The sequence below is a fragment of the Tursiops truncatus genome, chromosome 12, assembly GCF_011762595.2.
Source record: "Tursiops truncatus isolate mTurTru1 chromosome 12, mTurTru1.mat.Y, whole genome shotgun sequence".
Lineage (NCBI taxonomy): Eukaryota > Metazoa > Chordata > Mammalia > Artiodactyla > Delphinidae > Tursiops > Tursiops truncatus.
In genome coordinates, this window is record NC_047045.1 from 51,318,448 (window position 1) to 51,335,095 (window position 16,648).

The window sequence follows — 16,648 nt, forward strand, 5'->3', positions numbered from 1 at the left end:
AAGAAAAATTTTTAAAAAACACAAGCCCCCAACTCCAGCCAACTCTTCCTTTGATTGCCTCTATATACTATGCTTGTTTGCCCACTGTGAAATAATAGAAAAATATATATATTAGTCTTTGCTCCTAGTTCCTGGTATAAAGCTCGTAAATCCCTTGGAATTTCCTGGGTGACAGGAGAGTCTTTTGTTCTAATTTGGCAATGCTTGGTGGGCCTCTAGATAGGGGTTTGTCATCAGAAAGACCAAGCCAGATTAGAAATGTGGCACTTTCAGCCTCACACCCCACCCTCCAGGAAGGGGAGAGTGCTAGAGATTGAGTTAAGGATCCATCATGCCTATGTGATGAAGCCTCCATAAAAGTCCCAGAAGTACGAGGTTCAAGAATCTTCTGAGTTGCTGAAGACATCTACATGCCAGAAGGATGGTGCACCCCAACTCCATAGGGACAGAAGCTCCTGTGCTCGGACCCTTCCAGGTGTCGTCCTGCGTATCTCTTCATCAGGCTGTTCATTTGTATCCTTTATCATATCTTTTATTATATAATAAACTGGTACACCTAAGTAAGCTTTCCCCTGAGTTCTGTGATCTGTTCTACCAAATAATTTAATACAAGGGAGGGATGTCATGGGAGAGTCTAACTTGTAGCCAAGTAGGACAGAAGTTGTGGATAACCAGGGGACCTACTATTTTTGACTGGCATCTGAATTTGAGGAGCAATCTCATGGGACTGAGTCCTTAACCTATGATATGCTAACTCCAGTTAGTATCAGAAATGAATTGAATTGTAGGACATCTAGCTGGTGTCACAGAGAATTACTTGGTGTGAAAACAATCCTACTTGCATGGTGTCAGAAGTGTTAGGAGTGTGGTAGTAGCGTGAGAGTAATGGAGAAACACACAGGAGCAGTGAGTTTCTTTATACCCTCTTTTTCCAATTATCCAATCCTAACCATTTTTAAATACAAATCCTGGAGTTACCTCCTATATGAAGTCTGTCCTGACTACCTTTGGCTGTAGGGTAAGAGTACGGAGTGGGATAGTTTCAGAGGGCTTTCCTGAGCATGAAATATAAGCTTTGCTCTTGAATCAGTGAGACAATTCTGTACCCTTGTAATTATTTTCCTTTTTATAAACGCCTGAAGCAAGTCCATGTGGGGCTCTATTACTTGCAGTCAAAAAAATTTGAACGAGATATATGGCAAGTACCACCTTTACCAATTGTCTTGTATTGTCCTCAGTACTCACTAAATGTTGAACATAGCAGAAGCACTCAAGAAACACTGAGATCTGCTCTGCCCAATGCAGTAGCCACCGACCACCTGGGCTATAGGGAATTGAAATGTGACTAGTACAAATTGAAATGTGACTTAAGTGTAAAATACACACACAATTTCAAAGGCTCAATTAAAATTATGTAAATTATCAATATACTTCTATATTGATTACATTTTGAAATAATATTTGTATATAGACAAATAAAATTATTAAAATTGTTTTCGCCTGTTTCTTTTTACCCTTTAAATGTGTCTACTTGAAAATTTAAAACTATGCATGTGGCTCACATGACGTTACATTATATAGCACTGATTTAAAATGATTTGTCTTCTTAAATCCAGAAACATGGGAAGGAAATTTGCTATTTCCCAGAATTTTAGAATTTATAGGGAAATTTATAGTTGTATCCTGTATAATTTGAGCTATCCATACCCAGATTGTGGCATTTCAGAGAGTATTTTCTGAGAGTTTGGTCTCTTTATGTTATATACAAGATTAGATCCATTCCTTACTATGTATTCTTCTCAGATATATAATTATAATTAAGCTAATGAGCATTAGAAAACAACAGCAAAGGAAACATTATTGCTCAACTATATATGCTCTGTAGCAAATTTTTAGTGACTGAGGGCTTAAGGCAGAAGCAGGATTATTTATTCCATTCTACCTCAATCACTGAAAAGACATGTATTGAATGCAAGTCACTTTAATCTTCAGGTTCAAGAACATGTATTTCTGCTACAAGTTATTTCAAATAATGTAGTTTAGTTTTTTGAGTTTCAACATAAATAAGATGAAATAAGATCAAATTCCTGTCAGAGGGTTTAGTACGAAATGACTCAATCTCTGAACACGTTAAAAAATAAATATTTCATGAATTTCAGCTTGAAATTCATACTGTGTGCCAAAGAGAATTTATCATCAATACAAGCAGTACTTACTTGATACTCTTGCAGGTTTTTCTGCTAAAAATAAAGAAAAAAAGTCTTGCTTAACTCAGGTAAAATGCAAAGAAATTATACATCAATAGGCTATATAAATGTATCTAATATCTTTAGACTTTCTTCCTTATTGTTCAGGAGTTGGTGAAGAAATGTAACTCTATTGCCTGATAACATGGATCTTTGTAAGCTGTGACAAAGTGAGAGAGTGGCAGGGACATATATACACTACCAAACGTAAAATAGCTAGCTAGTGGGAAGCAGCCGCATAGCACAGGGAGATCAGCTCAGTGCTTTGTGACCACCTAGAGGGGTGGGATAGGGAGGATGGGAGGGAGGCAGACACAAGAGGGAAGAGATATGGGGACGTATGTGTATGTATAACTGATTCACTTTGTTATAAAGCAGAAACTAACACACCATTGTAAAGCAATTATACTCCAATAAAGATGTTAAAAAAATGGATCTTTGAATAACTTAATTGCTTTTATGTGTTTCACAGCATATTTATGCTTTTTAAACACTCATTAAAATCAGCAGGATCTTTTTTAAATTGCTTTGGTTTAACTATAATTATACCTAACTCCAGTGAAATTGCTTTGTATGATGTAATTAATCTAAATATTTGCTATACAGTTTCCAAATTCCATAAAATATATTATTGAGAATTATTTTCCTTTCACAGATGAATAAAGACAAATAACTACCCATTAGACTATAAAATATAAATCTTAAAAAGCGACATGCAAAATCAGCTTAATTTTTCATAATCATTTATTTATTAGTTTCAATGAGGGATTATAATTCTTCAAATATGTTTTTCCATTAAACTGTATGAATGTAGGACAAAGATATAAAGTGGAATGATTGTCCCAAATAGTATAGCAGACATTCTAACTTTCTGAAACAAAGAGGATTGGTAACATCTATATTCCATTAACATTAGTCTCATTTAGAGGGCTAGGTTTGAAAATATAATTTTTAAGGAATCTGCATAACATGTTTTACTTTGAGACTTGTAGAGTTTCTGATATAAACCTAAGAATTACAAATTTAGAAAAGTTAGGTTAATGCCAACAGAAGAGTTTATTTTTGTGGGGGGGATACTTATGTTTTCGGTGATATTATAGCAGCACATGTATAAAATTGCAAAACAAACAAAATAATTCAGAAAAATGCTTTAGTAAAGCTAATGTTATAATTTTTCCTTTAAAAATACTAGCGTTGGCTAAAGAGACAGGAACTTAGAAAGGAATAAAATAAACATTTATTGAGATGCAATGAACCATTCGTTGAGTGAAGGAATGAATAAGAATGTGCCTGTATTCTCAACCAGCTCTAGGTTGGACTTGTGCTTTCACATGTAACAATTTTTCCCTTCTGTGTATTCATAATATGAAGATCTTAGAAATAATGGACTCACAGAATAGAGTAAGAAAGGAGTATCCATCCAATGTCCAAATCCCTAGAATCCCTTGTGCAGCCCTCTAGTCTTAGCACTAATAGACCACTTCCTTGGGGACAAAGTGGGGTACATTTTATCTTTGGGCTGCTCTGATTGGTAGAAAGCTTTCCCTTATATTTGCCACAGTGTGGTAGGATAGTGAAATGTAATTGAATGGGCTTAAGTCTTTGATGTCACATCCACTTGGAGGCAATTCCTGTCTCTATTATGTAAACACTGAGATGTTAGACTTCCCTTCATCTAGCATTAACTCGGCTTTAAACTGGGAATGATAATTGGTCCTGTACTAAGGAGGAAATTGAGCTAATAATAGGAAAGGATATAGCTACAGGTATTCAAAATAATCCATTTCTTTTCATTCTTCTGGCTAAATATCTTAAAAGGTATCAAGTTTTGCAGAAAGTTCCAATATAAAAATTGTGTTCCTGTATCTTTGTACAAATTTGATATTTCTCTTATTCTAAATGTTACCCCTTAATATTACTGATAATTGTGTCTAGATATGCCCTGCCATTGCAAGTATACATACTACAGTAAGAAACAACAGGGAACCAGTGAAAAACAAGATTCCTCCCCAACACCTGCACCCCACCCCCGGTACACACACACACTAGAGATCTATGTATTTACTATGAATGAAAATTCTTGCTCAATTATGGTATGTTTATTTAGCACTTTAAAATTTAAGGCATTTACGTTTTGTTACATTTTGGATTAATTAGATTCGCCTAAAATTTTATGACCCAGACTACATAATTCAGCTGTACTCTTATAGTTTTATGATAATATCACCAAAATAGGTCATTTTCATTTTAGGTAAAGAACATCTACCTGACATGTGCATGCTGGCATCTGCCTTCTACTACCCACTTTGCATCTACATTGAATTAATTTCAAAGACCAGTATATAAATAATAAAAATATATACATGATATTAGCTACATTTTATGTAGTCATAGATAAAATGAATCTCGGCATCTCGGCTTCCTCTTTTTACTACTCTCTCATTCTTGACTGTAGTCATGCTGTGAAAATCTTTTGCAATAAAAGAGATTTTTCTTCTGGTATGTACTCAAATATCTTATGAAGGTTTAGGTTGTTAATAGTTTCTATTTCTCCACATTTCCTAGTTTTCCACTGAAATGTAAGCTTTCTGCTAGATTTCCTACCTGTCCACTTCCTCTGCTGTTAGCAGTAGTGTATACCTGCTAGACTTCCTTGCTTTAAAAAAATTTAGTGTTAATATTAAACACCAACATAATTCAGGCACCTCCACATCAACATAGCATTTGAATCTTTACAAAGTTCAAGATTACCTTTTGTCACATTGTGTAATTGAAGACTTTCTTTTCTAGTTGGCACTGTATATAAAGAAAATGTAAATTAAAATATGAATTTTTAAAGATGTTCATAAAATTTTGGTTCACTTCATCTCTAAGCTTTAGCAACGTGAGAATAATTTAAATGTTGTAAATATTTTCTTGAGGCTTTAAAAAAATTTCCTTTCTACTAACACCTAACAAAAATAAATGACTGTTTTGTTTGCATAAACAAAGATATAACATAATCAGTGATTTCAGGGTACTAAAATGAATTAGAGCCCATGGACAATGGGTCATTACGATTAACTGAATTTAGGTATAAACCAGAAAAAAAGTGTCGTCTTTTGTTGCTAACAATCTTTTTGGTATGGCTAAAAATGCTTTCCTCATGACTCGATAGAGTATTTCTCTGATGATTAAGGCCTTTTCAAGTTTTTTAGATAACTACATGGAAATCAGTGATTATCATATTATATTATGTAGTTTACTAAATAAATAAACCTAATGTTAAGGAAAAAAGCAACTTACAATACAGCCTCTAACTAGCTGCTCACCAATGACCCAACACATGACTGCATACTGAAGGAGTGGCCTGCCATCCACTGCTCCTTTGACACTGCCATTACCACATAGCCAGGATTATTGACCACATTTCTTTTTTTAATCAGACCAGCAATCATCACATACATAAACAAAAGTTTTATTTAAAATTGAAATAAATTTTGACTCAAAATATTTTGACTTCAGGGCCTTTCAATCTTTTAAAAATTACCTTTTTCTTCTTTAAGATGTTTCATTTCTGCTTTTTCTATAGAGATAAAATGGTAATTAGAATCATATACATATTTATTCATAAGTTTTCCTAAGGTTTGGAATTACATATTTTGTAGTCAATATTTACAATTCAGGAGTTATATGAAAAGAACTTTATGGTGCTAGTTTAGCAATAATAGGTGGAGTTTGCTTTTAGATCTGAATTTCTGTTCCCTTTAGATATCAAATAATAATGCAATTCATACACCCGTTGCATGGGTAACACCAAAATGAGCTGCGATTCTGACACATGCTTTAAAATCAGCATCCGTATTTTCATGAATTGCTTTTAAGTAGTATAATTTGTGTAATTACATATTTTTGAATTCCTGTGTTTTGTTTTGTTTTTGTTGTGTTTTATTTTGGTACGCCGCAGGCCTCTCACTGTTGTGGCCTCTCCCGTTGCGGAGCACAGGCTCCGGACGCTCAGGCTCAGCGGCCATGGCTCACGGGCCCAGCCGCTCCGCGGCATGTGGGATCTTCCCGGACCAGGGCACGAACCCGTGTCCCCTGCCTCGGCAGGCGGACTCTCAACCACTGTGCCACCAGGGAAGCCCAATTCCTGTGTTTTTGTCACTAATTTGATATACATGTCTTAAGACGTCTTTACCTTTACTTTCCTTTTCAGATTTTTCAATTTTCTTCTTCACTAGAGGGTAAAATAACAAGAAACCATTGGTTTATAAAACATAATTTTCTTACTCAATCTTGGAGTAAATATTTGGAGTTGAAATTTAATCCCATAAGTGAAAGGGGGTCAAGGCTCTACTTTTTCAAGATGTGAAGAGAAAGTCTCCCTCCCATGTGTGAGAACATACGTATTTTTGTTACCCTTGGTTACTTGGCTTTGTAAGGCAGAGCCCCCTCCTTTTGTTTTTGTTTTTTACATGCTTTGAAGTAAAGCTAGAGGAAGCCATGCATTTATTAATAAGTTTAAATGAGTAACAGAAAAAACTCTAAACTTTTTATTGTTATCTGTAGGAAATGGGAATTTGATCGGTGCTATGGATGCTCGGTAAATAAACTGTTGAGTAAAAAAAATGTAAGAATCACAATATATCTCTGGGCAAAATGTGGACACATACTTTTTAAAACAGAGTTTTGGTTGATGCTTTTCTTCAACTATATTTATCAGACAAGAGTAAGAAGGAAACCAATATTTAATGATGACAACAACATATGTAGTGGGAATGTTATATATGTTATTTCATTTAATACTTATAACAAGTCTTTTGGGAAGTCATTATGCCTGGTCTAATAGATGAGAAAACTGGGAATCTGAGCTGTTAAGGTATTTTCCCAAATGTTACACAGCCAGACAGAGACTCAAATTTAAATACTGTTCCCACAAATCTATGTTACCTCCTCTTGGAAAGTAAATATTTACCTGATGCTGTTACTTCTGATGTTTCCTCTTTAGAAAAAAAAAAATAGAAAAAAGGAAGAAAAATAAAAGGAAAGAATAGTTTTGTTTTTCAGTAGCGGACAACTGAACTTCATCTGCATGTATTTCCTATTAAATTCCAATAATAATGACAACAAACACATACACAAAATGGCAAATAGACATACTGGTAACTAATATTTCTGAAAACTAACTGGAATCTATTCTGGAAATAGAACCACTCTACAAATTAATCTTAAACAGTCGATTCATATATGGTAGAAAGAATCAATTTGAAGATCTTTGGGTGGTTTTCTCAATTACAATTATAAATCTCCATTACATAATTTTTTTTTTTTTTTTTGGCAGTATGCGGGCCTCTCACTGTTGTGGCCTCTCCCGTTGCGAAGCACAGGCTCCAGACGCGCAGGCTCAGCAGCCATGGCTCACGGGCCCAGCCGCTTCGCGGCATGTGGGATCTTCCCGGACCAGGGCACGAACCCCTGTCCCCTGCCTCGGCAGGCGGACTCTCAACCACTGCGCCACCAGGGAAGCCCCTCCATTACATAAATTTTTAACACGATCTGCACATGTGCATGCATGCATTTATTAAATATTTATAAAGCAACTTCATGTATAAGATGTATTGAGTGCAATGGGTGGTGTTGAGAGATGAGATTTTAAAATATCACAGAAGTAAACTCAACTCATGATGACTACAGTCAGAGTAGTGAGACAAAACATAAAAATGTTATTTGTCTTAGCCTATGATAATGTAGAACCAACCCTTCATTTTGCTCTTTTAGTAAATTCATAGAACAATTATTTTTAAAAATATAACATGGCAGGCTTTAAAAATATAGCTTTCCTCACAAATCAGTTCAAATGATAATATTTTCTATAAAACCGATACATTTAATTATCAGTCTAATATAACTTTTTTGGAAGCTATTTTCAAAGTTCAAGGAAAACTAGTTAAAACATTTTATAAAAATGAAGATGTAAAATAATGTTTCATAAACTAAACAGTATTTGCCAATAATTATGCTGATATTTCATATTAGTATTCTAGTTTTGACTTTCAGCCCTTAATTTTTTAATACCCTTCATATTAGTAGCAATTACACAAACTAAATATACTAGAGATTTTTGCCAACCCAAAGAAAAACTTTAGGCATAACTTCTAGATACACTCTCGATTGATATGCAAATATTTCCCCCCAGGATAATGTCTGGGTCTTAATTTAATAGTACTAAATAAACAGTTTCATAAATTGCATAAAATTTCATAAATTTTCAAAAATTTCATAAATTGTTGCATTCTTACTACCATTTGAAATGCCAAAATAAAACAGTGATTCTGAAATACTAAAACAACTCACCTTCAGCTTTTGAAAAAATATGAAAATAAAAAGCTAATGTGTTAAGATTAAATAATTGAAGACAAGTATTCTGTGTTCTGAACTTTTTTTTTTTTTTTTTTTTTTTGCAATACGTGGGCCTCTCACTGTTGTGGCCTCTCCTGTTGCGGAGCGCAGGCTCAGCGGCCATGGCTCACGGGCCCAGCCGCTACGCGGCATATGGGATCTTCCCGGACCGGGGCACGAACCCGTGTCCCCCGCATCAGCAGGCGGACTCTCAACCACTGCGCCACCAGGGAAGCCCTTCTGAACGTTTTTTTAACCCAGCAGTGACAATAAGAGGAATCTCCACACTGTGTTTACTCAATAACCCCTAACAAAAAACTGACAGTACATAAAAGAGAGATGCAACCACCTTTTTTTTTTTTTTTTTTTTGCACAGGTATTAGTTATGGTAACTCTGTTAATTACACAGATAATGACAACACAAGTCATTTTAGGCATTTCTTCACATACCCTGGTATAGAGTAATGTGTCTAATAGGCACTCAATAAATACATGTTCAAGGATTAATGAATACAATACACACAAATATTCTTTGTCAGTAAGAATCATTTATATAGGTAATGGTGTAATATCTATTGCATTAACGAAATACCATACTAATTTTTACTGCATGTACAATTTAAAGAAACTATAAAATTAAAATTAATTAAATAGAAAATTCTTAAAATTTTAGAATAGTACACTTACGTGGAGTTGGTTTTGGTTTGTCTAAAAAGTAAAGAAGAAAAGAGAGAAAAGAAAAGAAAAAGTCAGTGATCATTTTCTAGCTATAGCTAAAATACCAGCCCTTTATATTTCCTAATTCTGTTTGTTTGACTTAAAATAGGAAAAGACTAAACTTATATTAAAATGAGCAGTAGGCAATGCATTTTGAGTAATTTTTAAGTCATATTGCAATGAATTCCTCAAAGAAGTTGTAAAGCTTGAAAGTATAGGGTCTTCTTGGTCTCTTCTTATCCCTGTAAAGCCTCATATTTCATTTTATGAAAAATGAATGCTCAGGATAAATCTGAACTCCTTACTGTTTCTGAATGGCATAAAAGGTATATTCTGCCATGTCTTTTCAGAATACATATTAATATCAACTATTTAAACTCTTCCAATCCAGTATTTTGAATAAAGAAGCTGACTTTATAAAATCTCAGGAAAGATAAGTGAATGGTGGGTGAAAAACACAAAGCTATACTATCTAAATACATGATTTTTTTCTCCAAAATACCTTGTCTTCTGAAATTATTAACTAAAAGCATTAGTTATGCAGTTTTACATGTAAATATTCATAAAAAAACTAGACAACATTTCATCATGATTGCGAAGAATTTGAATCATCTAAAATTAGGTCAACTAATTCATTAATGGTGGGAATACAAATTAATATAATTTTTTAAAGAATTAGGGATGTCTATAAAAATTACATTGAATGTATCATTGCACTAAAAAAATTTACTAATTTTACCCCAAAGATAAATTTACAAAACTAGACAGGTAGGTATATTTTTTATTGTATATCATTAAAGAAAGCTTGTTAGATAACTTAAACATAGGTCAATCAGAAACTAGTTAAGTAAACTGTATACAACTATACAATAGAATACTATTAATGAAGAAATGCTTTATGTACTGATATAAAAAAATCTTCAAAAATACATTCTTAAATAGAAAAACCTAGGGACAAAGCTGTTTATAGTATGTCATGATTTGTGTAAAAAAAGTGGGAATATATATAATTTGTATATACATATGTGTATATGTCTTTTACATATATTGCTAGAAGGAGACATTAAAAAATAACAATGATTACCTATCAGACATTTTTGGATATTTTGGGAATGAGAATTGGTAGAATAGGAAAAAAGATGAGAGGGAGGGATATTTTCACAGTTAGCCTCCTATATGCCTTAGTGTTGAACCATGTCAAGTATTATATATTTTTTAAATTGAATAATAGTTGTAAAAGTATTAAGCTATTATAGAATGGGATAACTTCTATTTTAAGCAATTAAACCAAGTTGAAATTCATGATTAGTTTTCAGTGAAATATTATATGTGCAATTTGATAGGCTATTTTACAGTATATAAACAGTGAGTCAACATTACCAGTATGATAAATGATATTAATATTGACATCAGTGAAATACTGAATATTTTGGAAGGGTCTTATGAACCATGAAGGCAAATACTATTTTGTTAATACTGCTGTATTATAATAGAATGCTTAGCAATCCATATATATTGGTTATAATATTTAGCCTTATATTAGATAAACTAGATTCTACCACAAAACCACAAGACTAAACATTACGAAGAAATAAAATGAAAGGTATTTATATGTTTTGCTTTAATTTTCAAATTTAATAAAAATAGTGAATTAGGACAGAATATAAACCAGAAAGGCAAAAACACCTGTTTTTATAGATGGAGATTCTTTTTCTTGATGTTCAGTTTTTTCTAGAGAGAGAAATCAAAATTAACTGACACTCTGTAGATTGTTTGCATAGCAAGCAATTTAGTATTTACATATTTGCAGGTGATCCTCAGCATGCCTCCAAAGTCATTTGCATGTAACTTGGAATACAGAAAACATATTGCCATAGAAACACATCATAAACAAGGTCAGGTTCATTCTCAGGACATCCTGTAAGATACTTCGAAGGCGCTAGCCCTCTTAGGGCCATGTGGTGTAAGAAGAAGATAGAATATGACAAAAAGGAGAATAATAATAAGAGGATTTTTCTTTCTTTGCTGAAGGTTGAATCATTCTTTGAGGGTATTTCAAACCAGATGACATTTGCCTTTGGCATTTTACAAGCTCCCTTTTTACCTCTCTGACTCCTACTTCCTTTCTTGCCACATCAGAAGCAATTTGGTGCTGGTCAGAAGCAATTTGGTGCTAGTCATTGGTTTCTTGTTGAAAATGTAACCTAGACTTGCCTTATTCCAGAAAGTGCAACACTTTGTATTTTCATTTTTCTGGAACACCCTCTCTTTTCAGGTTCAGTTAGAACTCTCACAGATGAATCTCAAGTAAATCAAGGACATGACAGCTGTAATCAAAATGTAGAATTGATATTCTTCTCAGCCCTTTGAAAAATATTTGAATTAAAGTACATTTTAGATCTCTCTCTTTCACCAAAAGTGGAATTTCAAATAAAGCTATGTAGGGTAGGATATTTTGAATGGAATTGAGAAGATTTGGAAATATAGCAGATCACTGCCAAGTGTTAGTTCTTACTAATCACTTCCAGGTTTAGTCCTCCTGAACTGTTCTGGTTTACCTGTCCTTTCCTTCCCTCATCCTGAATTTGGAGATTCTCTGAAATCACTACTATTTCCTCCCCATCATCTTGCATCAACAATGAAGTAAGTGGGGAGATGTGGGACCTATGTTGTCATAAGGTTTAATTGGATATTTGTAAATTAGGGATTGATAGCATTCAAGAATGAACTTCCATGAACTTAAGTTGTATAAATTTTAGTGGTAAATAAGCATGCACAATAAAAGAAGCCAATATTCAAGTTATTAAACTGTCATAATAACACTGCAAAAGTATAATAAATTAAAGTAAAAATAATATAAAATATATATTCAAAATACATGCAGTAGGTTCTGGGAGGTGATTATGTTCTTTTTGGGCTCCTTATATTTTGCCGTATCTCCTGAATCACTAATATGACCTCCTAACTGGTCTCACCAAATTCATCTTTGGACCTTGTCAATTCATTTTTCATACATGAACCAGAGAATATTTGACAAAAGCCACTCATATCTTCATCCAAGCCTCTGTTTCACACATATATGTATGAACCAATATCATAATTTTGACACAATTTTGGACATACTTACTACCTGTGACAATGGGCAAATATTCACACTTTTCTGAGCCCAATAGTCACCTTTTAAACTCTACACCAGTAACATCTGTATGACTCCTGACCAATAAAATGGACAACCTTTAAAATCTATACTCTTGAGGAAATTCCATGATTTTAATAAACAAATGGCAAACGTTTATAATTCATAAAATTATGAATAACATCAATACCAAAAACTACCATATAATTAATGCTGCTTATAGGAAACAGATTAAAAACAGTATGTGGTTCATAACACCAAAAATTGTATATCATTTCATTTTCCTTTGTTATTCATTATGTATGTTTAAAAGATTGCCCATTTACCCTAACTTCTTAGTGTTATTTTATAGCCTGTATGGACTCATTCTTTTAGTATTAATAATAGTGATACAACGTCCAAAGATTTCTTCTGTATAATTATACTGAATTATTAATTAGTAGTGAAAGATAAAGATGTTAAATCAAAGCTGCAGCAATAACGTTAATTTATCACCTATAGAGGTACTTTAGCCTTGGGCAATGCTAAAAATAACAATTGGGGAAAAAAACCGAGCAAATTGTTAAAGTTAAAATGGCCAAGCAATACTTTCCAGATTTTATTTTCGTCTCTTACTTGTTGGTTTGGGTTTGACTGTGGAGAATGAAAGAAAGCAAATGACATATGATGAATACAAACCATGGGAAAAAATAACTCTTTAGCATTTGTATTTATTCCTTCTTCATTTTAAGTTCTCATCTTATCTTAAGATTAATCCATTCTCTCTGAACACTATTATTTCACTGTCAGCAAATACATTAAACACACTGCTTATTGAAAAACTAAGATGCACAAAATTTTATGTAAAATTTGAAACAATCTATATATTTGGGACACAAATACATTGGGCTAGTTTCTTCATAATCTTCAAATACCCATATAACTAAGTGAGATGCTTAACACTTTAGGGTGAAAATTAGAGGAATGTTAACTAAAATTATGAGCTAAGGCAATGACTGGAATAGAGTACAATGGTTGTATGGGGTAATGTGAAAATAGGGTTTCTTTCTCATGAAATACAGTCTATAATTTCTATAAATAATTAGTTATCTCCTGAAATCTATTATATTTTCCTCTGAGAACTGTATTCAAATCCCAATTATCATGACTATCTCAGTTAAAAGAAAGAAATTATTTCACAGGCCTTTTCCTTTGGAATTATTTTTAGTAAGAAATGGGACTCCATTCATGGCGGAGGTAGGTAGGATTTCCATCTTGGGATCGAAGGGAGGAGATACAGTGTTTCAAGATGTCAGTTGAGAAGGAGACTTAATTTTGTTCATCGTTTTAGGAAAGAACTTCAGAATTTCAAGAGTGTATACACTCCTTTTTTTTTTTCTCACATGAAATGATGCTTTGATATTTTTGCTTTGATATTATATGTTCTATTGATCATTCTTCAAGGCAGATTTTTAAAAGTTACACAATCATATAAGTCTCTGCGGAGCTCTCGTGAATGGAAATTATTCCATCTATACATGAACAGCAGACGGTTTCAAATTTCTGTGATTTTAAAATTTGAGGAAATGTGTTTTGAAAATGAGATTAAACACCTAAAAATAGTACATGATAATCAATGCATGACATAAATTTCCTTGTGAATTATCTGTAAGCTTAGGTCAATCACACTTAAAAAACTAAAGTATGTCACTCTAGTTTTCCACTGTTACTTTTGATTGAGTATAACTTTTAGTTATTTACAAGAATCAAGAATCTTAGAATTTATGGCACTAAGAGTGCACATACTTCAGTAAAGATGTGTGTGTCTGTGTTTGTGCACATGTGGGTGTGTGCCAACATAACATAGAACAGATACATAGAAGAAAAATCTAAAATAGCTCATTTACCTGTTTTTTCTATTGTGATAACTTTTGCCTGCTTGATAACTTTTTCATCTGTGATAAGAAAAAATATTAACACAAGTGGAAATTTTAAATGTATCAGTACAAAACAGTGACACATTTCAACCTTGATATTTTGTATTTTCTTTGAAATAACACCAATACTGAGACACACTTAGCTGTTTTCCCAATAAAACAGCAAGTGGTATCTTTTATTCAAATTGGATGGAAGCAAAAAAAAAATTTGTCCAGCTGCATATGTCCTTTGCAGCTTTCTTGCCATAAAGGTTTTCCTAAGTCAAATGGTCCCCTAACCCCTAACCAAAGTATATTCTATCCTTTGCCTTCACTGTATTTCAGTGTATTTATCTACACTGAAGTACACATAAAACATGTATTCCCTTTTCATTATTGAATAAGAATAGGAAGAAACAATTTTTTATCTTTCTTGAGCAAGATACCTCCCTGAGAACCCAGGATTAGCCTGGGAACCCAAGTTTTTATGTTGCAAAGCTGGGGAAGGGCAACGGTGGTGCGTTTATGGGATGTCTTCTGTGCTGTATGTTTTTGTAGACATAGTCAAATAGATTTGGGTCAAAGCAGAGGGATTAGTAAAATGATTCTATATAAAATTAAACTTTTCAAGTATTCAGCAGTGAGAATGAATCAGTTAGTCAAATATCCTGATTAGAAAGTTTCACTGGGAAACAGAATTTAGAGTATGAATGTGATCACTGAAATAAAAGAAAGATGTGGCTAGAGGGCAATGCCTTTGTTATACACTCAGAGACTAAACTCTCTCCTTCTCTCAGTATCTCACCTCAAAAATGGTTGCTATTTAGCACAGAAAAGAAAGTAACGGGGTTTACTATTCATTATATCAGGAGGTTCTAAAAGTTGTTTCTAAAGGTTTGCTTATGTCTATACAGACTGCTTTTCTCACCTCCCCATAGTCTGCTTCCGCTTTATTTATTTCTATGGTTTCTGTTGTTGGTGTCTCATATTCTTTAAAGCATAAACAAGTAAAATCAAACTGACTCAAATCCATTGAAAACAGATTGTATAAAGTAAAATTTTAAAAATATAAGCAAAAAGTTTCCTAAGATACGTTTAAAGAAAGTATGCTTTTACCTTTGTAAAGATTCTGGCCTAACTATATTCACAACATCAGGGAAACAATAAAGGACAATATTCTACAGAATAACTGAGGCTTGACACAACTTCAAATTTAAATTCATATTTAATTGGTTTAAATTAAAATTTAAATAAAGTTTCTATTCTTAAATAAAAACTAATTATTAAGCTAGTCTTGGTAATTTCTCTATTTCTCCTTATGGGCAAAGCCCATTGGCTTACCTCTACTTTCTACAAAATGTAGTACCAAGAATAAGAAGATGAAGGAAAGAAGGAAGGATGAAGGGAAGCAGGAGGAAATATTGATTTCCTTTTCTTGGGATTTTTGGAATTCAAGATGATCATGTTTGAATGAGCCATTCTGAATTATAAGTTTTCTAGTGATGTCTTGCCCCAAACAGAACAAAACAAAACGAAATATAGAGACCATTCATCTGAATGCTGGCAAAGATGGTCTTTGTGCTAAGCTAAGTCTGATGGGAAGGGATCACGAGCTATGTAGTTATATCTGGCAGGTCAAGTTCTCAGCATGAACTATTAACCATCCCTAATAACTTTAGATTTGACTCTAAGCTCATCATCCTGTTAAAACTAGAACATTGAGAGACAATTTGATACTACTGTACAAATAACACCTGCAAAATACCTGGTTTACCATGAGAAACAGTCTTTTCTTGTTCTGAAAATAATAAAAAGAAAATCTTTTCAGATATTTAGAAGCTTTATAAATTAACATATGGCGAATTTTCTCTGTGACTGTGGTCCAGTGATTTGTTTAGTAGAAAAAAACTGACAGATTTTAACAAATGTGTCCATGGAGGAAAACTGTTCCTTAATTTTCATGTCATTTCATGTAGTTTAAATAAAAAACTTAAAGGTTTTGGTTGCGTGAAAACAATATACAAAGAATTCTTATTTACATTTAAGCACCTATAATTTCCAAAGCATAGGCTGTAATAAAGTATAAATACTGAGGTATAGATTGCAAATATGTATTATTAAAGATATTTAAGTTTTTTGTAAAAATTCTGTATCAACTTTATAGATAAAATTAAGATACATACTGTGTATTTGAGCTTTTTCGGATGAAGCTAGAAAATAAACATTCATAATTATAAAAATTTCAATTAAATCACCTGCAAAATTGTAGTATT

At 33.0% G+C, this 16,648-nt stretch overlaps 1 protein-coding gene across 9 annotated transcripts in view; it reads right to left on the reverse strand.

The window, feature by feature from the left end:
• Positions 1-16,648, reverse strand: part of TRDN (triadin) — a 373,465-nt gene that overhangs the window by 29,277 nt on the left and 327,540 nt on the right. For 6 of the 9 annotated variants that reach the window (XM_073789556.1, XM_073789557.1, XM_073789553.1 and 3 more), the window contains 11 exons: positions 16,559-16,585; positions 16,141-16,173; positions 14,367-14,414; positions 13,096-13,113; positions 11,031-11,075; positions 9,315-9,335; positions 7,204-7,230; positions 6,427-6,465; positions 5,776-5,811; positions 4,998-5,042; positions 2,217-2,240 (listed from right to left, as the gene is read on the reverse strand). In XM_073789556.1, coding sequence (XP_073645657.1) covers positions 2,217-2,240; positions 4,998-5,042; positions 5,776-5,811; positions 6,427-6,465; positions 7,204-7,230; positions 9,315-9,335; positions 11,031-11,075; positions 13,096-13,113; positions 14,367-14,414; positions 16,141-16,173; positions 16,559-16,585 — 363 coding nt within the window. The remainder of the gene's footprint in view (positions 1-2,216; positions 2,241-4,997; positions 5,043-5,775; positions 5,812-6,426; positions 6,466-7,203; positions 7,231-9,314; positions 9,336-11,030; positions 11,076-13,095; positions 13,114-14,366; positions 14,415-16,140; positions 16,174-16,558; positions 16,586-16,648) is intronic. The other 3 variants (XM_073789551.1, XM_073789549.1, XM_073789554.1) reach the window with 2 other exon arrangements.